General features: G+C 40.2%; 2 protein-coding genes across 3 annotated transcripts in view; one reads left to right on the forward strand and one right to left on the reverse strand.

Annotated features, from left to right (window-relative positions):
* Positions 1 to 7,198, reverse strand: part of zgc:153039 (uncharacterized protein LOC767698 homolog) — a 69,739-nt gene extending 62,541 nt beyond the window's left edge. The window contains exons 1-3 of the mRNA XM_044202477.1: positions 6,581 to 7,198; positions 1,861 to 1,995; positions 522 to 659 (exon numbers count right to left, since the gene is read on the reverse strand). Coding sequence (XP_044058412.1) covers positions 522 to 659; positions 1,861 to 1,995; positions 6,581 to 6,797 — 490 coding nt within the window. The 5' untranslated portion in view covers positions 6,798 to 7,198. The remainder of the gene's footprint in view (positions 1 to 521; positions 660 to 1,860; positions 1,996 to 6,580) is intronic.
* Positions 7,199 to 16,450: 9,252 nt separating this feature from the next.
* On the forward strand, positions 16,451 to 23,852 carry LOC122879218. Of its 2 annotated transcripts, XM_044203085.1 has the most exons (5): positions 16,453 to 17,697; positions 18,458 to 18,512; positions 18,617 to 18,700; positions 18,863 to 19,108; positions 20,484 to 23,851. In XM_044203085.1, the coding sequence occupies exons 1-5, from the start codon at positions 17,266 to 17,268 to the stop codon at positions 21,017 to 21,019; spliced, it is 1,353 nt and encodes a 450-aa protein (XP_044059020.1). In that variant the 5' UTR covers positions 16,453 to 17,265; the 3' UTR covers positions 21,020 to 23,851. The 2 variants fall into 2 exon arrangements, with proteins under 2 accessions (XP_044059021.1, XP_044059020.1); XM_044203086.1 differs by lacking the exon at positions 18,617 to 18,700 and having other exon boundaries at positions 16,451 to 17,697; positions 20,484 to 23,852.
* Positions 23,853 to 25,403: the final 1,551 nt, after the last annotated feature.

Below are 25,403 nucleotides of genomic sequence, written 5' to 3' on the forward strand. Positions count from 1 at the left end.
TGTCTGTGCCCTCAGTCTAACTGCCCTGCAACAGAAAACGCCCCCATTTTGGGATCAATGCCTGAGCTTTATGCTCTTTTCTAGAAGCTTCCTGCTTTGTATTCATACAGTTCTACACATTCACACCTAAGAGCTTCTCAGTACTTTCCCACAGTCAAATACTGAGTTACTGAAACAGAAAGCATTTCTTATTTGGTATCCCTATGAATGTTCTCAGAGTTCTCACCAGGGCCCTGCTGTAAAATGTGACTTTTCCCTGATTTTCCGTGACTTTTCATAACTATGTTAGTGTCACAATGACCTAACGCTCCTGGTTTGGTTGTTGTTTTCTAAAGGAGTTTCCATTTTATTATGATGGAAACCCACCACTTCAACTACAGAAGAAAACCTGGTAAACTAACAAAATAAGTTAGAAAATGTATTGAGCTATATTCATATAAAATCAATGATTTGTAAAAATTCATTAATATTCCCTGACCAGGCAACTTGCTTAGGAATGCTGACCTGAATATTAAACTCACCTTCAGGCACGCCGAAGGTGGCCACAATGGCTTCAACCAGACCCAGCACAAAGAGAGCGCTGCCACACACATTTGCCAGGAAGAACATGATGCCGATACTGCCACCAAACTCTGGACCCAACGCTCGGCTGATCATGTCTGAGTGACGTTAAGGCAAAGTGCACTTGTTTGTTGGATATGCTGTGAAACAGGTGTGTGTGTGTGTGTTTAAGACCATGACGTCAGTGACATGAGGGCGATGGGTGTCTCTTTTACAAAGGGTCTGCTTCTAGTTAGGATCAGAAATAGCTTTAGGAAAAGAGTTAAAGGAATAGTTTGACATTTTGGCGAACACACTTCTTTGCTTTTCTGCTGAGAGTTAGATGAGAAGATACCACTCTCATGTCTGTATGGTAAATATCTACATCTACAGCCAGGAAACTGTTAGCTTAGCTTAGCTTAGCACAAAGACTGCAAACAGGGGGAAACAGCTAGCCTGGCTCTGTCCAAAGGTACCTAACCCCACAACCACAACTTGTAGTTTTTACACTTTGGTTTTTGTACAGATTAAACAAATGATTTAGAACATGTTAACTAGTCATCTTTAGCGGTGCTGGTAGATGGATTTTTTTTCCCCCTGGCTGTAGCTTCATATTCAACGGATAGATATACGAGTGGTAACAATCTTCTCACCTAACTCTCAAAAAGAAATAAGCATATTTCCTAAAATGTCAAACTATTCATCTGAGATTAAGATTAGTTCAGAGCTAATGGCTGGATTAAGACTTACGATTACAACTAGAATTCAGTAAAGGATATGATTATGGCTGGACAGTTTGAACACAGTTAAAACAAAGTCCTCCCAAGCACTATAATAGTGTGTGTAGATAGATTACTCTCATCCAACTCTATTTCTGGGCCCATGCCACAATCAGAACATTATATGGGCATATGAAAATTGCTGGGAGACAGTAAGCTGCTCAATTACTGCAGATGATCCATGTATAATGTATTGCTTTTATATACTGTAAATCATCTGCAACAACAGAATGCCAAGGAGACAAGCTGTTTAATACATGTGTCTAAGCGTACTGTGCATGTTAATGCAGGTTTCAACTTCAGAAAAGTATGGATATGGCCTGTCCTTCTATCTAAAGTAGCAAACAGTGTCCTATAGTGCAGTTAATGAACATATAAGTCCCCATTCAGTGTCACAGACAATGCTACATATACTTCACTAAACACAATACTAGAATGAGGACAGTGTGTCTTTGTTTAGTTGACGATTGCCGATGTCACTGATACTACGCTGACTGTCACGTGCAAATGTCACGTGATGGTGCGTGTGTGAAGAGGATACAATAGGCTCCCCCGGCATCCAGGGCTCCATTTGTGGAGATGGCACAGACTGACAGCACGGTCATGCAGATGATGAAGTAGGCCACCAGGAACATGGCAATAGCTTGGTACAGTCCGGACTGTCCCACCACGAAGCCTAGTCAGACAAAACACAAACACAGTCAGACCAAACACTGACCACCTAGTCAGCTGGTTGAAAGCAGAACTTTGACCTTGGCAGTGACGTCAGTGTGGTTGAAGAGGGAAGTTAAACTTTCCCGGGAAGAGCCCCGACACAAAGCACAGAGGATGTGAGCATTCAATGTAGCATGAGAACCCTGTTAGTACACGCTGTTACCATCATCTAGTCAACTAAGTGTGTATGATAGACATACATTAATATCAGAAGAATTGTTCTTGTAGTTTATGATGGATATATTCCTGAAAATCTTCTACGAAATCAAATTGAAAGTGACCATTGCACAAAATGACTCATCACAACATTCCATCCTCTCTGAAAATGAAACTGGAATCACATGCTGTAAGTGATTCCAGCTTCCTCTCCATGCATTTACTGTAATGCTAAAGTCTGTGGTTCTAATAATCTATACCAGAGAAGAAATAGTTCCTGATTTAACAACAGGAACTATTTTTTCAAAGAGGGAAGAAAGATTGACATAATTTTGCTCTGATTCTCATAATTAAGAATAAGTGCCATGCATAAATGTTACCAAGTTTTCAAGCTTGGTCTCAACTCCCACAGAGGCAGCTTTCATATTTTGGAAATGTACAATGAGAGGCTGATAAGATACAAGGTCTGTGCCAATACCCACACTACCTATACAACATGACAAAGTTCATGACATGATGGATTCCGCATGAATACAATGACATGTTTACACATTGTTGAGTGCTTCTTCCATAATTTTCACATTAACCACATATATATTAATCCTAAAATGTCAAATACATTATAATTGTAGTAGCTAAAGTGTCAAATCTAAGAATTCTGGTGAGTTTGGAAGACAATGAATAACAAAACATAGACATGACAAAGTAAACTGATTCTAAATATATACAACCTGGCCAGGAAACTTTTTATGGAAATGTTTCACTTTTAGGTTGAATTCTCCTTTCTGTTTTGGAAAGACAAAAACAATAAAATGTGTGTTTGATTCACATTCAAACATTTTATAGGACCCCCACAGATAAGTATCACTTTAAATGATTACTAAATCCTTCTTTAACTCATTTAAGATTTGCATGAATAATATCCCAAATAGCATACACGCAGTTTGCCAGTTTATTTATACTGCTCTATCCTGCATTTATGCACACGCTTTATATCCTGCACTTGCTTATTGCACTTCTGGTTAGACCTAAACTGCATTTCGTTGCCTCGTGCTTGTGTAAGGACAATAAAGTTGAATCTAATCTAATCTAATCTAATCAGGTCCACCTAGCTAAAACTAATGCAGTCTAATACAGGACTGTTGTACTAGACTAGATTACTTTTAGCTAGGGTGACTGATAAACTGCTAACTGAGTGTATATTGATAGTGTCAGCGTAACTGTAGGGGAAATATACTGTATATATAAGCTTTCCTCTGGCATACTACAGTATATGGAAGCATGTAAGCACTGGATACAATGAATGATGGGTATTCTTAATCATGATCATTTGTCTGAAATCACTCCCTCGCTCACTCATTAACTACTCCCTATATAATAGACACTCTATAATGTCTATTATATAGGTGAACAGTAAATTTCAGACTCTCATGAGTCATCATAATTCTGCGTCATCACTGACAGCTGTAAAGTTGCACCTATAAAATATGACAGTTTTCATTGTGGGGTTGTTAGCAGAAAGTAGTGTACATGCCACGAAACAATACTTTTTTTGTTCCACTGTAAGAATTTTTGAAGGCACTACATAGTGAATAAAATCCACAATGATTCAGAATTTGGACACAAAATGGCAGATAGTAGCCTAAATATAGTGCACTTTAATAGGGAGTGATTTCTGACACAGCCAATGTATGCATGAAGGTGAGATGACACATCACCCTGCAGGCTCTCTGCTGTCTGATTCAGGGCTTGAGGGAGGGCCTTTTGGGTAGACATAATTGTTGTCCTTATTTAACAGCACTCACGAGTCACTAATCACACTCAGACTAAAAGTTACTTTCAGCTTCTTTATAGAGAGCTTTTAAGTCCTACTTTTTACAAAGAGTTTAGGACAATTCTTAATACCGGTCCAAATCAAGATCTCTGGGCCAGCTTGACAACATTTGACAGTTTTCAATCCTGCCAGTGCTCCAAAAACCTTAGGCTAGATACCCCTTCCTTTACACTCCATGTGCAAACAGACGTTTTGTAACAAAACTAGTTCAGATGCTAGCAACGGTTGATTAGAATAACTAAAATATCAGAGCTTCATGAGGAAAGTCATGTGCATCTCATCAAAGTGTGTGAGAAGATTTCAGTGCCACTTTACACCATGTTAGACGCACATTTTCCACATCATCACCCATTTCTTCTACTGTAACGTTTGACTGTATAGATAGCCTACAATCAGTGACTATGACTAACAGAATAATGCTGCTGTTTTCATGGTCTGCTATATTTCTACAGCAATGCTGCAGGTGTCACATGATCACTAAACATCAGAACCAAAATCTCATGGAAAAGGGGAAGAAGGCAGCAGACACAGTGTTCAATTTATATAAGTAGGATTCTTTGTAGCTTTAGCTAAGTTTTGATTTTAAATACCATAAAAATATAACTATTGTATATATATTTACTGGTATAGGTTAGGCCATGATAATACATGTATAATGACAGTTTGATTTTCACAGCTGATAAATCTACAAGTTTCACATCCACAATGAAACCACTAGTTCCTGTGTAGACTGGCACATTACAGTGAGAGAATAGTAGTCTAAAGTCCTGAGTCTGTGCATGTGTGTGTGTACAGACTATGTGTGTCCACTGCACAGCAGCTGACATCTCATGAGACTGGATTGGGGGGGGAGCACAACAAATAACCGGAACAGAGAGAAGAGAAGATGAAGTTACATGAGAACGGCTGGTTTTTGGTGCTTTTCGGTTGTCAGTTTTTTCTACTTTGACTGCAGAAATGTGAAACTGTGGATTGCATGACATAGGATTACTAGCTTCACACATGCATTTTTCAAAGGAAAACGGAACTTGTACCCTCCTGACATGGACCAAAATTTGTTATTTCAGCTATTTTTGCCTTAAACTTACACAATATTACTCGAAATGACAAACAGGGATCCTTCCTCTAAATGAAGTTGAATGAAGTGCCATCGCAACCAGAAAGTTACACTTTCCTACAGTGGAAAATGTTCCAACTACTGTATTTTGCATAAGCCTGAGCGTCTGAAGATTATCGCTCCATGTCAAAGTGGGACTCATTTGACTGGTCAGATTATTATCTAAACCTCAGCAAAACAGTTGTCATTTTTGCTGTGAACAAGCGTTTGTTGAGAGTGGAACAATTTTGCAAAAGAAAGTAGGTTATGCATAACATTCAAAACTAAAGAAAAGTCCGGTCAAACATTTTATTCTTAAACAATAAATAAGGAAGAAAAAGCTCTCCTGCTGACTGGGGGAATTCATCCACCTTGCAGGTTACATGCAAAATTGTGTGACGTTGAGGGTTTTCATGTAAAAAGCTAGTAATAAATCTAATAAAGATGTGTCTGCTGGTGATATTCTTACTGAACTAAATTTACGATGCACTCACTTTGCATTTAACTGATGATTTGATCTCTATCAATTCAAATCTGGGCACTTCAAAATCAAGCAATGCACATAAAGGCACCACGGTGCTGACAGAGGCCCAAAACAGAAATACGACCCACGTTTAGTGTGCAGGTGTTTAATTTATTGATATTCTTCTATTACTGCTGTGCAATATCCACCGTCTCATAATAATCTTAATAAGCTACACTTAACAGTTCATGCACTATTACTTATTACTTATATTATTACATTGTATTATTATACCTTACATACTTATCATCAACCGGTAAATCCACTTTGTACTTTACACTTATTTTAATTTTATACTTATATCCACGTTGTACTTAATTTATCTTGCCTGTATTATAGTGTATTATATTCTGATTTGCTTAGTACTTCTATTCCTGTGTGCACTGACGTGATAGTGAGCTGCTGTAACAAAAGAGTTTCCCCTCGGGGATCAATAAAGTATTTCTGATTCTGATTCTGAAACCTAAAGTGACTACGTCAAAGCTTAAAAATCCCTCTGTAATTCATCTGCTTCTCAATCTAATCTCCTTTAAAACAGTACTGAATTAATGAGGGAAATTATAACGGGATAAAACCTTTTAATGGATTCATCATATCAGTTTGAATGTCACCAAGCACAACTTTGTTTCAATAAAATCAACTTACTGAATTGATTCACCCTGCTCACTAGTGTCCTCCATGGTTATTCATTGAAGAACATTGAGCAAAGTTGATATTACGGAAACAAGTCAAATTTGATGAATGGCTTGCATACCGAATTCACCAGTGGCTCATAAAAAGCCCAAAACGATGTTACATACCATGAACCATTACTGACAAGCAAGGCAACATTAAAATCTGCAAATTTTGAATGGGGTTTGGCGTGCCTCTGTTAAGAAATCACAACACGGTGCGCTGTGCAGTGATTTAAGGGGACATCTGTTATCATCAGCACTCACCTATCCGGAGAAACACTACCACGCTGAACATTGAAAGCAAGGTAGGGATCACCACACCGAAGAAGATGGAGAGTTTCTGCGGCTGCCGCTGATGGGACCTCTGCCTGGTGCTGCCCGGTTGCTGCTCCAGGGCCTGCCTGGCCGGAGGTGAGCGCAGCTCGGATTCATTGACGCTGGTGGAGAGGCGGTAGTGGAGAAGAGGAGTGCGCTCTGTCATGGTGAAACCTGCCTCTGCACAAGCTTCACAACTTCATGAAGTGCTCTGAATAATGTAAGAGCCGGATGTCACTTTGCTCTTTAAATGTGACTGACTGTTTCGCCTACTATCTCCGACACGTTAATGAACGTTTCCAATGTTTTTCTCAGACGTTAGTGACGCGTCCTGATTACCGACTGGTAAAAACTCAGCCATACCTAGCTACATAGCAGAGTAGGAAGTGCTTCCGTTATCAATTAATATAACTTAAAACAAAACCTGCGTAATAAACCTATTTATTAAAATGAGCAGTCCTTACACATAGTATTAAAAAGAAAGTTACAAATCCACACAGCTGCCCATGTCTAGCCTCTGCCGGTCTGGATAAATCCTTAGAACTACTGAATAGAATATCATGTGATGTACTAACTTTAATTCGCCTACATCACAAGTAGAACTTCCGGTTAAAGCTTTCAGTATAAAAGCAAATGACAAGTTAATGCAATGCCTGTAATAAATACTACAAGACACATTGGAAATAAAGAAGCTATTTCAACAGCAAACGCAAATTCACTTGTTCTCCTTGCCATAATATATATGAATATCCTACTATAACATATAAATCATGATCTTTAGAAAAGGCTATAGGCTAACAAAAACAAAACCAAATCAATGGTACATCCAAACTGCTCGGAAAGTATTAAGAGCTATTGCCTGGTGCCACGTCAGAATAATTCACCAAGAGAAACGAGAGAAATGCCAGTGCTTGAGACACAATACTTGAAAATGAGAAACACATGAATTTGTTTAAGATGAAGATGAACCCGGCAACTTCCGGTTTTTTCCTGCCTGTCTGTATCTAGCTTGACAAATCTTTCTAACGCCTGGATTTTCCTGTGTTTTCTAGCCCTCATATTTCCAGCCTGATGCTTTCGGTCATATGATCAGCTTGGCTGGGCCAATCAGAGCATGGCACACTTTTGGCCAACTGCTGATAGGACCTGCATCAACAAACCAATTAAAATCTAGAACTTGTGTGTGTGATGTGTATGTGATTTTACCTTACAAATAGAAGTTTAAATGTAGTTACTTTTGAACAATTTAGAACATAAAAACATGACAGAAGAAAACATACTAATAATAAATGTAGGTTTATTATTATCGATACATGCATTATATTTGTTTAGTGAAAGTTCCAATATAAAAAACAATCTTTTTGGCAACAATGGAATCTTGCATGGATCAATATAGCTACGAAAATACAGTGCTGTGAAAAAATACATAAATATTATATATACATATTGATACATATATTTAAAATAGTAAATGGATACATATCTACAAAATCTATAAAATTAATGCAGGCAAATTAAGTATCTCTGTGTGCATACATACATATAATACTGATATATTAATCTTAAATATGCACTCACTGATTTGTTGAGTGCTTTAACAAAATCACCAAGTGTATCTTTTCACTTGTTTCATATTTTGAAGATCTTATTTGCATTTGAATGATTTTATTCCTTCTTTTCCTCCTCTCCTTCTGAAATATGAGCTATCCGACTCATTATTAAAGTCTTCCTGCAGGCCAGGGCTTAAAAATGTAGAGTTACATTTGCCACCTTCCACGGTCTAAGTAAGATGAATGAAATGAAAAAGAGATGAGATGCCCATTTATCTTGGTGACTTTGTTCTTTTCACTGCAGAACCCAACACAGAGCACCTCTCATCCAGCCCCCACAGAGGGCACTACAGTCACAGTTGTGATTACACATTGCAGGATGCATGACCAATAAAGCACACTGCCACATTGTGCTCCACACTGTGTAAACAAATGAATGTGTGGAGTCTGATGTAAAATGTAAGACAACAGCATTCCATTCAGATTCGTTTCTTGAAGGACCTTAAACGCCTATTTGTGAAAATTCCATGGCAATAACAGTTGGTTGCTTATTTATTTCTTTATAAAAACAATTACTGACTTTACTAACCCCTTTTCATGTGATCATACTGTAGCTTTGACTCTACAATAGGAACTTAGTTAGGACTGAAATATCTCAACACAATTGGTTGGATTTCAATGATGTACAGACATTTCTGATCCTCAGCGGATGAATCTTATTGACTTTGGTGATCCCTCCCTTAACTTTTTCTCTAGTGCCATCATGATGTCAAAATTATAATTTGCCCAACACTTTGGTTTATGACCAAATAGCTGCAACACTAATGACATTCCCATCAGCCTCAGTTGGACTTTGTGTTTAGTGCTCATTAGCAAATGTTAGCCTGCTAACACACAAAACAAAGATCATACATGCTTAACATCAGCATGCTATCATTCTGACATTAGCATTTAGCTGACAGAACCGCTAGCACGGCTGTAGACTTTCAGTCTTGTTACAGCTGAACATTCTTTAGGTCTAAACCAGAAAAGCTTGAGAAGAAGAAACATCAACCTTTAATTAGGAGCGGCTGCTTAAGAAGTCACTAACACACTTGAAAAAGTCCTCCGTGTCTCTTTCAGGGAAGACTTCAAGTTTCAAGTGGTCTGGGGTTTTTTTAGAAGCTTTTCCGCACTGAAAAGTTCTGCAAGAAACTACCACTCCTTGTGGGTTTTTATGACATTCAATTCAAAATTGCCACCATCTTTGGCCTTCAAAACCACTCACTGGTTGATGCCTTTATCCATCCTTGTTTCCAGTGTAAATGGCAAAAACACAGATCATTTTCCCCACCATACCACTCTATCCGCAAATCAAATCCCAGACCTTTCTTCGTGGATCTTCGTGTCAACATGACAGGCCCTCTCATTCCTCTCAGTGCTGTTCCTCCCCTGATATCCTGTTTCTTGGATCAGTTCTCAGGCAACACAGCTCAGCAGCACAAATACGTTACTTTCCATTTGTTAAATTAGCCACAAGGTCCTTAAGTATTGGTTGTCCTGTGTTCTACTTTGCAGATGCTGTCTTCGAGATCAATAGCAAGGCGCTCCAGTTTCCCCCTGAGTAGATTTCTGTACTGTTTCAGCACTTCGTTCAGGCTGGTTTGGTTGGAAAGGTTCTGTCCTGCAGATTGAGATGGTGTCACCGTGTCATTCTGTAAGGGAACCAAAAGTTGAATCAATCAGTCATGTGAAACAAATGAAGAATTGTTTTCTTTTCTTTTGTTTCATGATGATTTCTATTATTAAATGTATTACATGAATATATCAGTAAGTGTTAAGTAAAAATGTGACAGTGTTTATCCAAAATGTATTCTCTTTGTATTTATCCTTTTGTCATGTTTTCCTCATTTTTGGATAAATATAGTTTTAATTGTACTTAGTTTTTTGGTGGATCTTTTTTGTATGTTTATGTATAATATGTTTACAACAATGTACAATATATATTCACATTCATGTGTATCACCTGTATCTGAAGGCTGCTGACAATAGCCAGATAATTTGTAATGTGACGTCCAAGACGATTCAACAATGAGGTCTGACACTGCAATGTGGACCGATTCACTCTGTGCACTCCATCTTGAAACACCCGGAGGGCCCCGATCACCTCTGCGCGCTTCTGCTGGAGCTGAACAAACACGCAAAGTGTCAGAATGTTGCTGTGTTTAATAGGTACAACAAAGTATTTTAGTATTCATATAAATTATTAGTATTTGATGTAGTTCAAGTCCGGATCAATTATTTCATTAACAAGACAAACAGTCTACAGCCATGCCAGCGGCTCTGTGAGGCAGTACTTGAGCTAAATGCTCACAATGCTAGCATGTCGATGTTTAGCAGGTATTATGTTTACCATGTTCACTGTGTTGGCATGCAAGCATTTGCTAATTAGCATTTAACACAAAGTACAGCTGAGGCTTGATGGGGATGTCATTAGTTCTGCAGGTATTTGGTGATAAACCAAAGTATTGGACAACATGGAATTTTGACTACATGCTGGCACCAGATGAAAAGTCAGGAGATCAAAGTTATTCCAAGTCTTCTTCTGGGGACTGAATATGTGTACCAAATTTCACAGCAATCCATCCAATAACTGTCAAGATATTTCAATTAAGAAATAAAAAGTCAACCTCATGGTGGTGCTAGAGGAAACGTCAGAAGATCACCAAAGTCATTAGAAGGTATCCTCCAGGGACCTTAAATATCTGTTATAAACTTAACAGCAATTTATCTAATAGTTGTCATGATAGTTCTCTCTGAACCACAAATGTAAACCTCAACAACCAGCCTGGGTTGTTAATTTAAATTTACCACATCTCATTGGTTTTCAATGCACTGATTTGACAGTCGGTTGAAGGCTCATTCTGACTCTCACGATGACCCTCGCTATTGTTGGTAACAGCTTCCTCCGCATTTCTACTGAATTGCATTCAGTGAGTACTGCAATGCTACCTACAACATGAACTGGCTTGGGCTTGAATTCCACAGAATTCCTTTCAGAGAGAACTATTGTGCTTCCCCTATCAACATGAACTGGAATAGGCTCCAGTCCCTCATGCATGACCCTGCAAATGATAACCAGTAATAGATGAACTGAAGAAATATTTTTGGAAAATTTCACATACTTTATATTTATATAATGTATAAAAATATATTCATCACGCTCCACAGAGATTTGAAGCACACAGGATGTGCCTTAACAATTGACCTAGCGGTGCAAAACGGTTATATTTAACAATCCACAGCCAATATCTCCAAAATGCGGCAACCCAGACCAAAAAAATCTAGATAGATAAATAGCTCTACAGATAAGAGGAAAAATATGTAGTTTTGATTTGGGGGTGGGCTGTCCCTTTAATCACTTTACCTGATGGAACATAAATTCTTGAAAAGTGGTGTTTGTTTTTGTTTTTCATTTTACTGTACAAGTGACAAAGCATTTCAACTTTTTAGTCACATTAGCGGTGGATAGGTATGGCAATGTTTGACGGTCGATCGGTCGACCACTTTGGCCCAGACTGAAATATCTCTTGGATGGATTGCCATGAAATGTTGTACATAGGTTCATGGTCTCCAGAGGATGAATCCTGTAATGACTTTGGTGATCCACCATGAGGTGACTATGGTTTTGAGTGAAATGTTGTGATAACTGTTGAATAGATTGTCAAGAAATTTGGTACAGACATTCATGTTCCCCTCAGGATGAATTGTAATAACTTTGTTGATCCTCTGACTTTCATGTAGTGCCATCATCAGGTCTAAATGTTAATTACTAACATTATTACTAACATATTAACTAAACCAAAACTTATGACATTCCCATTAGCCGCAGCTGTACTTTGAATTTAGTGCTAATTAGCAATGCTAACATGCTAAACTACAATGGTGAACATTATAAATACCTGTTAATCATCAGCATATTAGCATTGTCATTGTGAGCATGTTAGCATGCTGACATTAGCATTTAGCTCAAATAACTGCTGTGCCTAAGTACAGCTTCTCTACAGCCGTACACATGGCTGTAGATTCTCTTGTTTCTACTTTGTTTTGCATTAGCTGCTGTGTGCAGGAGCCAAGCTTAACGGAGTGTGAGGTCTGGTTTGTCCATCACCCCTGTTTGCCCAAATCCTGAACAGTGTCCCAACACTAGTGTTTCATAATTAGTCCCAACAAATGAAATACACATGTGTAAAAAAAGAAAACGGCATTGTAATTGCTAAACTACATCTGTATAATTCAAATTGAATCCATTAAGTGTATTTGTCTGTGAAATTCTACTCCAAACACTGACACAGAAACCTTGCAGTCGCACCAACACACTTGCCGGACAGGAAGAGCAGCAAATTTTGGAAAGTTGGCAAGAGAGGAAGGCAGTCATTGTATAACTTCGCTGGAAATCTTTGCAGCTATTGCCAAAACTTTCCTTGCTATGTTTTTGCCACGTTTCTTGATGCTTTTTCTACAGTATACGACATTAAACCTGTATACTTAAATCAATGTTTTGAGCATTATTTAGATTTAAAAACGGACTCCTCTGAGGTAAACATACATAAACTGTAATCTATTATTTTTAAATTTAGAAGTTGTTCTCTTACATGTGGGAAAATGTACTTCTGTAACCCAGAGATTGTTGTTTGATCATCAGCACTTTGATGCACTGAATGAAACTTGATGCAGCATTTACAAAGTAGCTTTTCAACAGAAGATGAGAGGTGATATGTTTTGCTTCTTAATCTACATGTTTTATATGTAAAATGACAACCAAAGTCGCATATTATTACACTGTAAAATTAGTTATTGAAAAAGGACAACCTCTCATTCCACAGTTTCCTGTATTCATTGATAAGGAGTGGACCAATAACAGGAAAGGCAAAAACCCTGCATACACGCTGTTGGTTTTTGCAACTGAGGAAATTTATGAATGACAGACAAACGGAAGGTGTGTGTGCGTGCTTTGGTGGATGTCAGGTATTGCTCACCGTTTTATTTGCCCATTCTGCTGTTTGTACAAAAACGTTTGGTAGCTGTACAGGAGAGGACAGCTTATCTGAACCCACGCAGTCAGCCTGAATACATGAACAAAGTTTTGTCACACACATGCACGCCCAGAAAATCACACATAAATCAACAAAGAAATTCAGAAAAGCTATTGTGATATGATGTTAGATTGTTTTTATACTGATGCATGCATTTGTCAGTGGTCAAAAATATGTTTTTTTAAATTCTACTATTAATGTATTATTCCTCACCATGTCTTTCTTCAGCTCCTCGAGCCTGTTCTCCATATTTTTCCTATTTTGAGAGTTGCACCAAAAGTCAGTGGGTCTGGCCTGGACTTCAGGTAGATGGAAGGAAATCACTCCTATCAGCAGCAGCAGGAGTCCTAGAGGAGCACACGGAGATGAGTGACAAGCTGCCATCTAGCTCCTTTCTGCAGCAGCAGACAGAAATGTACCCGCCTGCATTGGTTTGTTTGTATCCCCCTCCACTTTTATTGTCCTGGGTCCAACTCCTGCTCAATGCACTGTGTCTCACCTGGTAGCTGTTTCCATGTCACCTCGTCTTGCCAAAATCCCACCCACAAGTTTCTCGCCCTGACAAGTTGAACAAAATAAATTCATATCCTGTGTCTGCATAAACTGTCACTTGTACAGACTTTTTTAGTGTGAATGTTGGCACTGAATCAATAAAGTGTTGCAGGAAAATATCACCTGTCCTCATTTGATCTTTTCTGGATAAAACAGATTAAAACATGAGTCACTCTGCGCTCCTAGTAAACAGAGTGGAATCTCCTGATGGGTTGAGCCATTATATGACAGCTGTAGTCCTAACATTAACATGATCAACAGTATGTAACATCTTGTTTGACATCCAACTGACACATTTACACCACTGTAAGTAGGCCTACGTATAAACCACAGTGACACCAGATCTCCCTCTTTTGAAATAAGAGTTGTAATACAGGGCATGAGTCCAAGCAGTCGACTTACTGCTACAAGCCATAACCCATTCCTGGGTGCATGGTGTCCCTCAGCTGTGGTCTGTCAACCTGCATCCTTCTTCCATTAAACTCCATAAAAATGAGCTCAGAACACAGACACTCAAAAGTCATTCGGTATCCAGGAGAAATTCCATTTTTCCGCGCGTAAAGCTCAGGCAAAGTCCTGAAACACAGGTCCCAGGTCTGTCCAGTTTGACAACGGTTTAATAAACTGATACATCAAGAGTGATGTGTGGTCGCGCGAAACCGTGACACGCAGTGCAAGCTTTTAGAGCAATAGGCTTCATGTTTGATTTAGCCCAAAGTTAATGTTTGACTCTGGACTGACTCCTCAATGCAAATAAGACAAGAGAGGCACCAGGTAGACCCAGACAGTACTAACCCAGTTATAACATGATGACATATAGGACTCACTGCCATAGTGTTTTTGATTAATTAGTGTAGTTTATATGTGTTGGTTCATCTGTCACATTTCTGTATCTGTTTGTTGAGACAATGCTAGACTAAAGATGGGTTGTGTAATAACAACAACAACACCAATATGACACCACTACCACCACTACTACTACTACCAATGACGTAGTTTTCCTGGTGGGCTGCTTTGACAATTGGGGCCGGCGCAACACAAGATGTAGGCCACATATATGCAAATAATCCCAGCCCCCGCTTAAATAAACCTGACCAAGTGCTGTGTTGCCGTATCTAATTGGAATTAATAGTAGTATATTGTATACTATTACATGACATTATATGAATATACATTATATAATTAATATATTTATATTATATTATTGTTTACACTACTACTATTATTATTACAATCATAGATGCATAAAGAGGGGTTCCTCTATATCCCAGAACATGTCAAGATGGAAGTGTGGAACAATAAACCGATGATACTAGCTTTTCTCTTCATTCCTGACCACAGGTGAGCAGAGCTGTGGTGCATTTTTCAGTTTTCTGGTCAGGTGGCAAAGTTATTAGTTAAAAGGCAATTTCATTTATGCTGCCCAAAAACACATATTTGTCTCAGCAGTCATTACAGTCTGTAGCCTACAACTTATAACACTCTATAGAGCCATGATTCAGATCCAGAAAATACTCCACACACACAAAGAAAACCCCCAGGAAGAACAGGAGGACAGACAGACATTCAGTATAGATTATGCAGAGTACACAGAAGTGGCAGTCGGAAAAATACAATATATAGAAACTGAATGACAATATTAAATACAGCTTTAAAATTATATATTCACAGCTGCGTTATTCAACTCATGCCACTATCCACCCCCTCTGGTGTTTGTACACAGCCCTGGCTCTGTAAATGAGAAACAAACACAGTGGCTCGGACCGAGCCACGCAATACTATTCCAGCCATGATTTGTGTGTCAGGTAACGTTAAATGACTTGCCCACGGGCATTCAGCTTACTTTCTTTGCCAAGATGTGCTGTTGTTGTGATGTTAGCTATAGCAGCAGCAGAGTTGTGTGTATCGCTGTCTGGAGCTGCTGTGCTGGCTCTGGGAAACCGTCTCGTCCTCTCTGGCTGTTAGCTTCGCAGCAGCAACTGTAGCGACAGTCTGCTAACCCCCAACCTAGCTAACGTTAGTTACATTACTTTCTGTGTCGTTGTTCGCTCTGTGTCGTGGTATTTGTCATGGCATTGGATTTCTCCAGAATCACATACCCCACCTTAAAGAAAAAGTCATACAATAAAAGTGAGTCTTAAGAAGAGATCTCCAGGCAGGGAGATGACATACCAAACTTCAATGTAATGTTGCGCAATGCTGTGATAGCATATTTGCTGTTCCCAGCAAAATCCCACGCCAGGAAGGAATCACACTGAAAGAGTCTATACATGTCCTTTTCCCTGAAAACTGTCAGCTTTAATTGTTGCCTTTGTACCTGATACCAAACTCAAATGCGTCATTCAAAGCCACAGTTGTCGTTTTTTTTCTCACATAATCCTTCTTGATCTTATCAGTTGATTTTATTGTTTTTATATATTTTATGTATTTTATATTTTATCATTCATTGTGGTATTTTATTTCTCTCTCTGTGAAGCACTTTGTACTTTGTTTTGATAAGTGCTCTCTAAATAAAGTTTTATATTTTAGCATTATTATCATTTTTTTCCCATTCATAGCATTTGACAGCCCTCCCTACACTGACCTCAGCTTTGCACCCTACATGGTAGACAAGGCGAGGGGACAATGAGCGGCCTCCTTCTCACCGGCAGTGAATTACAAAGAGCTGTGACAAATATCTTTGACATTCACATCATGTCATCCTGAGGGTGGACCACTCATTGATAATCCTCCATAAGGGAGGCACAGCTGAACAGGAGAGCAGAGCATCCAGGAGGAGAAAATGTGCGTGTTCAAGTGTGTGTGTGTGTGTGTGTGTGTGTGTGTGCTTGTGTGTGTGTTGTTTTGGCTATACACAGAGGTTCTGTCTAAGTGGCGTGGCTCGTGCTCATGGCGTTTGTTAACATTTAGACGTGTATGTGTGTGTGCACAAGGGTTCTATGCAGCACATTATTTTGCAGTTGTGGCTCTCTGTGGGAAAAGCCATTACCATGGCAACACCAAGCAATGAGTACCTTTTAAAAGGCTGGGCGCCTCGCTCCCCCTCCCTCTCTCTACCCCCCTCCCCCCACTCTCTCTTTTATCTGCTCTCAGGCCATTCTACCCATTTCACCCACAGCAGTCAGCTGGGAGACAGAGAGGATGGCACAACAGGATGATTTCTTAATATCTGTTCAACAGCGTTCTTTCTATCTTGCAGTCTACCAATGTGCTTTTGGTCTGTTAGGGAAGAGTGATTAGGATTTGTCATTTTTGCCACAGTGGGATATCTCTACCTACTAGAACATTTTTGTGATGTTCTAGCAAAAGGATATCTTGACAATAAGATGCCACCCCTGTGTCTCTTTTCTGGGAGATTGGATTGTTGATGTTGCTTGTATACTGACTGAGGTCTTGCTTACTGTAGATGATAGCTGGATATACACAGTTAAGCACAGAATTGATTTAATTGTGAGTAATGTCAGGGAGGATGTTTTATCCCAGGAGAAGACACAGGGAGCAGAAGCTTCTGGATGTGGAGGCCGGAAAGTCTAACAGGGAGGAAGATGAGGAAAAAGACTTAGATTGTTTGCAGCAGTTCTCCCGCTGTCCCGCTTGCAACCAGGAGTGTGACATCGTCCTGATCCTGCCGTGCTCTCACACCATGTGTGGTCACTGTATAGCAGCTGGAGAGGGAATGAGGTCAGGTCAGTCTCGGCACCGTAGTGTCGGTCTACCCATCTGCTCTGCGCTGTGCCCGAGCTGTCAACATCCTGTGGAGCTGCCATGCTGGACCTGGACCTCTGCCACTTCCTGTCTCCCAAAACATCCCACCATGAGTCCTGCATGTGTCAGCAAGGAGACAGGCACCAAGGAGGGAGCATCTGAAGATAACCTTCGATATGTGCAGGTGAGAGATGCAAACTAAGGAGAGAGAACTTTAAAGATACACATGCTAATACAATATGTGCAGTGAAATGCAGGGTGGTGTACTGATGACGCCTTGCAAAAAAGGCTAGTGTGCAATAAAGGATAAGAATTAGAAATAAAGATTAGAGCAAGACAAGAATTAGAAATATATGTAATGTAAGTATTAAAATGCTAAAGTGAACTGGCCCATGTGTAGGTGGGCTGTATTTTTTCAGTATATGAAAATGTAAAATATACATGTCACAATTGCAAGGCAAACTTTACAATACAATTTTATACACACTTGAGTGCAAATATGTAAAGCTTATTCAAATTAACATTACTTGACTTCAAGTAACATTCAAGTCTTTGTTAATGTATTTGTCAACAACTATAAGTTTTGTGGAAGCTGGTGGAAGCTAAGCTAATCGCCTCCCGGCTGTGGCTTCATACTTCATGGACAGACATGAGAGTGGAGACTATTCCTTTAAGCACAGGCTCTTCATCACAACTGGAAGCAAATATACATTTTCTTTGGATAAAAATCTTGTTTTTCAGAAACCTTTTTTTTTTTATGAATTTGATACTACTGATACTACACTATAAACAACTGTAAACTTAATTATTCTTTGTGCAAATAAAAATGCAGGTACGTTTATTTTCATTTCATGAAATCAGTTTTTATTCTATGTGACCTATGTCCCTTGTTTGGATTTTTTATTCTATTTTTAATTCCATCCCATTACTGTCACTATATCTAGGGGGACACATACTGCTGGGATGGAGGTGACATGACAGCACAGAGCTGTTCACATGGTGAGTATCAGGGGTCCAGCCAGTTCCTAAGCCTTCATCTACATGAACCTCACTGTAAACATGGGAACCTACAGAATTGTGTACGCTGTCCCTGTTTGACTCAGGATCCACTGCTGCCAGTTCCTCAGTAGCACCAGTGGATGGCGTTGTAGACCTGCGAGAGGAAGAGATGGAGCAGTCTGTCTTTGGTCAGGAATCGCACTTAATGCTTTTAATGCCCAAACTAAATACATTTAATATAGGTTTATGTGTATAAAGAGGAATGATATGTTTGTTTGTATGGATTACTATAGTAAAAAGGCGTGAATATTCACTCCTTACATCCTCTCTTCATATCTGGTCTATTTTAGGACTGTGTTTTGCACTGGACCCTTCAACTGTCCCTCCATCCCTCCATCTTTCCAACTCCTCCCACACCGTCACCTACCAAGGGCGGAGCCCTCCTGGCCCACCTCCAGACAACAAGGTCAGGAGATCAATGACATCTGACCCCAGGGTTACGCTGGCCCTCCCCGAGGTCTGCGCTGATGTTGTCATTGCAAGAGGACAGTATTACTGGGAGGTGGATGTCTGTAACAGCTCCATCTACAGGATCGGTAACAACTCTTTTGAGTTTGTTTTGGTTGGTTCGATGCCAGCGTGCTTATTGCTTCCAGAAACCCTCACCTTTAGTCAGCAAGACTGTGCTTGTTTAAGGCCACACACACGTGTATACACACATGCACACGTCAGCTTCATAGTTCATAGTGCCACCAAGTGGTTAGACCAATGATCACTGGCTATGCAACATTTCCATTCTTAGCTTTTTGTCAAATTACTGGAACAAGTTGCCCTTATATCTGCAACTTGTGTTTAATTTTATATCTATTAGTATGGCATGACTAGAAACAGGTTTTCATTTGTATCAAATATGAAGAATTGCCACTTTCCAGCTGTTTTGCCAAACATTCCTACGTAGCGAAAAACATTTGTTTTGACATTTATTTGCTTTTTCCCAATCACATATATTTTTTTCAAAAAGTATTGATTTTTTTTTAATGCAGCCTATACATTTTGTGTTTATATATAAAACAACATTGTACTGTGTTACACATAGGCTACTACTCAATGACTGCCACTCACCAAATTAGTTAGCACAGTAATCATATATCAGTCTCTGTTTTGTGGTCTTTACAGGATGTTTTTATGCGCAGCCATCCACTGTTTAAAGGTCAAGCTCATACTGTATCATCTGAACGAGAATTGTCATATTCATGCTCCAATTCTGCTTCTGAATTATCCTGTGACACAAAATTATAATCCTCATCATCAACTGCTTCAGACACAGAGTTACTGTCATCAAAACCCTCCAGTATCAAAGAAAAGTGTAGTGAACCTGAAACCCTGGTGCTGCGGCATTATGTTATTCTAACAGTAAGCTAACATAGAGAAAGTTCTTTATTCTTTTGACTGAGATGAGACATTTGCTAGTTAGCACTAAACACATGTTTAGCAGCTGAGGCTGATGGGAATGTCATTAGTTTTGCAGGTATCTGGTCATAAACCAAACTAACATTTGGACCTGATATGGTGGTAATATAATGTTAAGGGATCACCAAAGTTATTACAATTCATCCTGAGGGGAACATGAATGTGTGTACCAAGTTTTATTTTATAGTTGTTGAGTTGTTTCACACAAAAAAACGAAAATGTCAACCTCATGGTGGCGCTAGAGGAAAAGTCAAGGATCACTTAAGTCATCTGCTAAAATATTTCAATCTGGACCAACCAAACGACTGACATTGTCATCCCTAGAGCCACACCACTAGCCAATGATTTTCAACTTGTTGGCTTAATAAAATGAAATCAGACAGAATGTATTATGGTTGATTTAAAGGGGGGTTTAAAAATCTTAGAAAGATGTTTTGTAGAGGCTGCTAATCCATAAATGTGCCCAGTGAACATGAAACTTCACTTTTCTGTTTCCCTCAGGTGTGAGCTCACTGGATGGTTCTGGCGGCTGGTGGCTCGAAAGGCAGGGTTTGTCTTTCAGTGCAGTGTATGATGGGAGCTGGGAGCCGCTCTGCACTGTCCCACCTCAGATCAAAACCCTTGGGGTATTCCTTAACATTGGTGGGGGTGCCCTGAGCTTCCACAACCCTCTGACCCAAGAGCACCTAGCCACGCTGCCTACACGCTTCAACCCCGCTGGAGTGCTCCCCGCTCTGGGCCTGGGTCAGGGCCGACTGAGGCTGCGCTGCGGCCTCCCACCTCCTCCTCACGTGTTCCTCAGTAAGGACTCTGTCTACAGGGGACCTTGTGGGGCTGGTGGGGGCCGGTGGCGCAGGGAGATTCCCTTCCAGTCAGTGAGGAAAGTGATACAGAAGTTTGAGGAGCTGGCCGTGTCGGACTCAGACTCAGGCCTGGTGTCCAGTTTTGGATCATCCTGCTCGACCTTGACTTCCCTTTCAGATGTGGGGATTCCTGGGCTGTTTCCCTCTGGACATGCAGGACAGGAAACAGGCTGAATAAGAAGAGCTTCTGAAACTCTTCAGTGGGAGCATCAGAAACACCCACTGCTCCTCTGAGTGGTTTGTTCTTTGGCTGTCATTTGAAAGGCTAATTTTCCATCTTGAAGGACTTTTGGCTGCTTCTTCCCACTCTCTGCGTGACCCCGGACCTGCAATTGACTCTCTCCCCAGGACACAGCCATTTCTCTCATCCAAACAACCCCCACTGGTTTGAGATCGGGCCAGAAAGAGTCCTCTGTAATGTGAAGTGTGAGGAAAGGGTGGGCTTTTAGCAGCAGGACTCCTTGATTTGTCTCTGTGTGACGGTTGTCAGACAGTAGGGGTCCTACAGTAGTAGTGCGCATGTTCCTGTATGTGTGTATGTGGGCGCAAGCACTACCCCGAGTATGTGCGTTTGCTCAGTCGCATTTCGGTGTGTGTGTGAGCAAGAGGGAACAATGTACAAGCGGCAGGGGGTGAGATGACGAGGTGTGAGTACAGTGACACCAGCGGTGTTGACGCAGAGCAGCGAGGACAGGTGGCAATATACGTTTATCCCGCGGCCTGCCTTCGATAGAACAGTAGAGCTGCCCTTTTCTGACCCTTTGAAAACCACAGGACGTCCCAAAGACTTCAAAAGGGGCGACAGAGAGCAGTAGAACAGAGTGGGAGCAGCATGAGAAAACAGCATGCATGAATTAAAGACAGCAGGTGATGGCCTGGTAAAAAAAGAAATGAGCTGAGAAAGGGATTCCCACCAGCTTTCATCCCAAGAAGCTCTGAATAGATCAACTGGCTCAGGCCACGCCATCTGAGAACACGTTTTAAGGTAGAACTGAGCTGCGTAAGCCACTACTTTACATTAGAAGTGGTAAGATTACACTATAGTGAAAGAGATGCATTAGCTGTCTTGGCACATTAAATGATGAAAGTGGCACTTTTTTCAGGCAAGCACATGTCATTTTATTGGTCAGATGTTGAATAAAAATGTGTGTTTTCATACCTCTGTTTGCTAAGGGTTTTTTTCCTGCAACTAAGACCTTCTCTTCTGTCTCTTCTTCTTTGGCTTTTAGCTCCACACACCCCTGGTTTTGCATGTTAGGCACAGATTCATTTTGAGCAATTTTGGCAAACGAAATAGTGAAAGTATAAACTTTTCCTCATTTTCTCCTCAATCCTCGGGGCTCCAAGCCTCATTTGAAGAACCACTGGTGCCGAGGACTATTTATACTTGGCATCTATTTATACTTGGCATCTATTTATACTTGGCATGGCCTTGTTCATATTCTCCATGTGACCACTTGACTTATGATTAAGTAATGCAGGCCCTATTGAAGAACTCCCTCCTGCCCTGCTTTTCAATCACTGTGTTTGCCTTTCTGGAAGGTGCAGACCTCCCAAACTGTAAATCTCATTGTAAGAAGAAAAGACAAAAATCCTTGCAATTAAAACAAGCATCATTTAGCAGCAGCACTGCAGGGGCACTTTTGAGGAGAGTAGTGGAGTTGGACCGATTTTCCACTGAGCATCATTCATTTCATGCATGCACGAAATCAGTTAAGCAGGGGGGTCAGACTGAGTAATAACCGATGAGTCAAAGAGACGCTTGTTAGACTGCCGCCTCTCAGTCCACTCATCAGGGTGACTGTGTGTTGATGTTTAACGGTCGAGGTATTTGCCGCGCGAGTAAAAAATGCGTGTGCCGTGACCGCTTTTGGCGCAGCTCTGGCTGCAGATGTATTACGAATAAAGTGTGTGGAAGCAATTTGACTCTTGTAAACAGAAATGAGAGGGTCGTGATGCGAATTTCAAAGGGCCGGGAGGAGACCGCGGGGGGAGTTTGCCAGGAAGGATGGATAAGACTTGAAACGCGTTGTGCCATGTGTGCGTATTTGGCAGCGCCTCGTCTGGCTTTCTGAACGTGAACTGTATGGCAAGGTGCAGTGGTGGAATGTAACTCATTCAAGTACATTAACTCAAGTACTGTACTTAAGTACAACTTTGAGATACTATTCTCAGTATTTCCATTGTATGCTTCTTCCAGATCTTTATTTATAACTTATGTCACTGCTCTGTATTTTTAATTCGTTTTTATCGTTTTTCTTTGACTCTTTTGTGTGTCTGTATAGTGTCTTTTGTTTCTTTTATTTCTCATCTTAATGCCTTTTTTAGGTCAAGCACTTGTCTTGCCTTTGTTGATGAAAGGTGCTACAAATAATGTGTAATGTACCTCTCCTCCACTACATTTCAGAGGGAAATATTGTTATTTTTACTCCACTACATATATTTGGTAGCTACAGATTACCTACAAAATGTATGAGGAGTTCATAAAATATGATGCATTGCTATGGTTTAACCACCCAACAGTATATAAAGTAGTTCAGATTAGCCCCACCTTGGCCAACAACAACAGTAAAATGCTGCTCACACTTGAATGCATCAGTAATAACAATCCAATAATAAAACATACTATAATATAACACTGACAGGAGCCATTCTGCTTAGTAATGTGCACTTAAGTACATTTAGCTGATAATACGTCTGTGTTTTTACTGAAGTGGGATTTTGAACAAAGGACTTTTAATTATAGTGGAGTGTTTTTAAAGTGTGGTATTGCTACTTTTACTTGCTATCTGCATACTTCTTCCACCTCTGTCAGTTTATAAACTGTGATGCATTGTTGCAGATTGAACTATCCGACAGTATATCACATAGTTCAAAATTTGCTTCATCTCCACAATCTTCAGCATTAACATGATGATTAATGCAACCGTAATAATAAATAAATAATATGATATATGAGTTGTATTATTATAACACTCATATGGACCCATTTTATTATGTAGGGATTTTTAGCTGTGACAGAGTATTTTTACACTCTTGCATTGCTACTTTTACTTTAGAAGATCTGTGAACTTCTTCCAGCGGCAAGGTGTGACAATCTCCAAACCAAACCGTTTCTTGAAGTCATATCTGATGCCCTGCGACATGAAATGTCTTTTCAGGAAGCGCCGTGGCCGTTGTAGGCCTAATTACATTTGTACGGACGGACGTTATAATATCTAGGCAGTCTATCACATGATCTCGCTCCACTTTTTCTCCAGAAATGAAGCTATTTATTGGTGACAAATGATGGAGACTCCTCCCTACAGCCAAATAGGTCCTCTCCCCGAGGTGTCAAAATAAACCAAGCACCCCAACACACCCCACAAAAACCATACCCCAGTACATTTGGAGATGGCTTCTGCCCGCTAATTGCCTCCAGTAATTATTGTCACACACTCTCCATCATGGATCCCAATTCGGAAATAGTGATGGTGAGAGGAGAAAGCTTTTTTCTCTCTAAAGTTTCGACTGTGTCTGCCAATTGATTCCGTTTGTATGAATAAACATCAACTCAGCAAGACTTCTGCAATTTGCATAGTGAGTGAGGAAAGGCCCATTCGCCCTTTTCCGTTGCCGGCAGCAGCACAAAATTAGCTTTACAACTGAGCGGGCCGCCTCTTATTACCATCATTATCAGCATCAACATAACAGTGGCTGTAAAAGCATCATGCGCTTCTTGTTCTGTTGCTCTGTCAGCTTTTACGGCTTGCTCTGAGGTACATCCTGCGTTTAACTGATATGCAATGACCCTGTTAGATGAAGATTGCGGCTCCTGTAGCGGGAAAAATGAGATGCAGTTTAGTTCATTTCTCCCGATCTGATTATTTTTGGCGTCAAAGATCATTTTCCAGCATCTCCGAATGAGTTACGTCCTTTAGATGTCTGCCTATGATAGAATAACCTAACCTAAAACAACCATAATAACCGCATAGGTTGGGAATGTAACGGGAAATGTACGATTACAAGCAGAGTTTATGTCATGGCTTATCTAAACATGAGTCGGAAATAATTGGGTCTTTAAGATGTTTTTCCAGCTAATTAATAGGAGAAAGGGAAGGTCACATATGTACTCTAAACAGAACGTGTTCTATGAGCCATGTGGGAGCCTTTCTAAATCCTGGATTTATCTGCCGTGATTTACATATGTGCCGAATAAATAAATAAGCAGCTGTTTTTTGATTGCTTTTTAATTTTTTTTTAACAAATCACAAGGCTATTTAAGTCTCATTGTCGAGCTTGTTAGTGCAGCAAGCTTCCATGTGATGAGGAACAGGTGGTGTGTGTGTGTGTGTGTGTGTGTGTGTGTGTGTGAGAGAGAGAGAGAGAGAGAGAGAGAGAGAGAGAGAGAGAGGTAGAGAGAGAGAGAGGCACATCTGCCAGGCTCACTGGCTGAATATTCACACCTCCCAGGCCGACCAGCAAACAGGATGCTGGTCGGCCTTAGAGTGTGTGCTGTGTAATCAGACAGACAGATTAAGGGGGCGATACTGTTAAACAACCCGCATTTATGACCCGC

Source organism: Siniperca chuatsi, linkage group LG7 (genome assembly GCF_020085105.1).
Source record: "Siniperca chuatsi isolate FFG_IHB_CAS linkage group LG7, ASM2008510v1, whole genome shotgun sequence".
In the NCBI taxonomy this organism is placed as follows: domain Eukaryota; kingdom Metazoa; phylum Chordata; class Actinopteri; order Centrarchiformes; family Sinipercidae; genus Siniperca; species Siniperca chuatsi.

Coding starts and splice junctions, on each gene's coding strand:
- LOC122879218 (XM_044203085.1), top strand. CDS start 17,266: ATGTCAGGGAGGATGTTTTATCCCAGGAGAAGACACAGGGAGCAGAAG. Junction 17,698..18,457: donor ATAACCTTCGATATGTGCAG/GTGAGAGATGCA, acceptor CACTATATCTAG/GGGGACACATACTGCTGGGA. Junction 19,109..20,483: donor CAGCTCCATCTACAGGATCG/GTAACAACTCTT, acceptor TGTTTCCCTCAG/GTGTGAGCTCACTGGATGGT.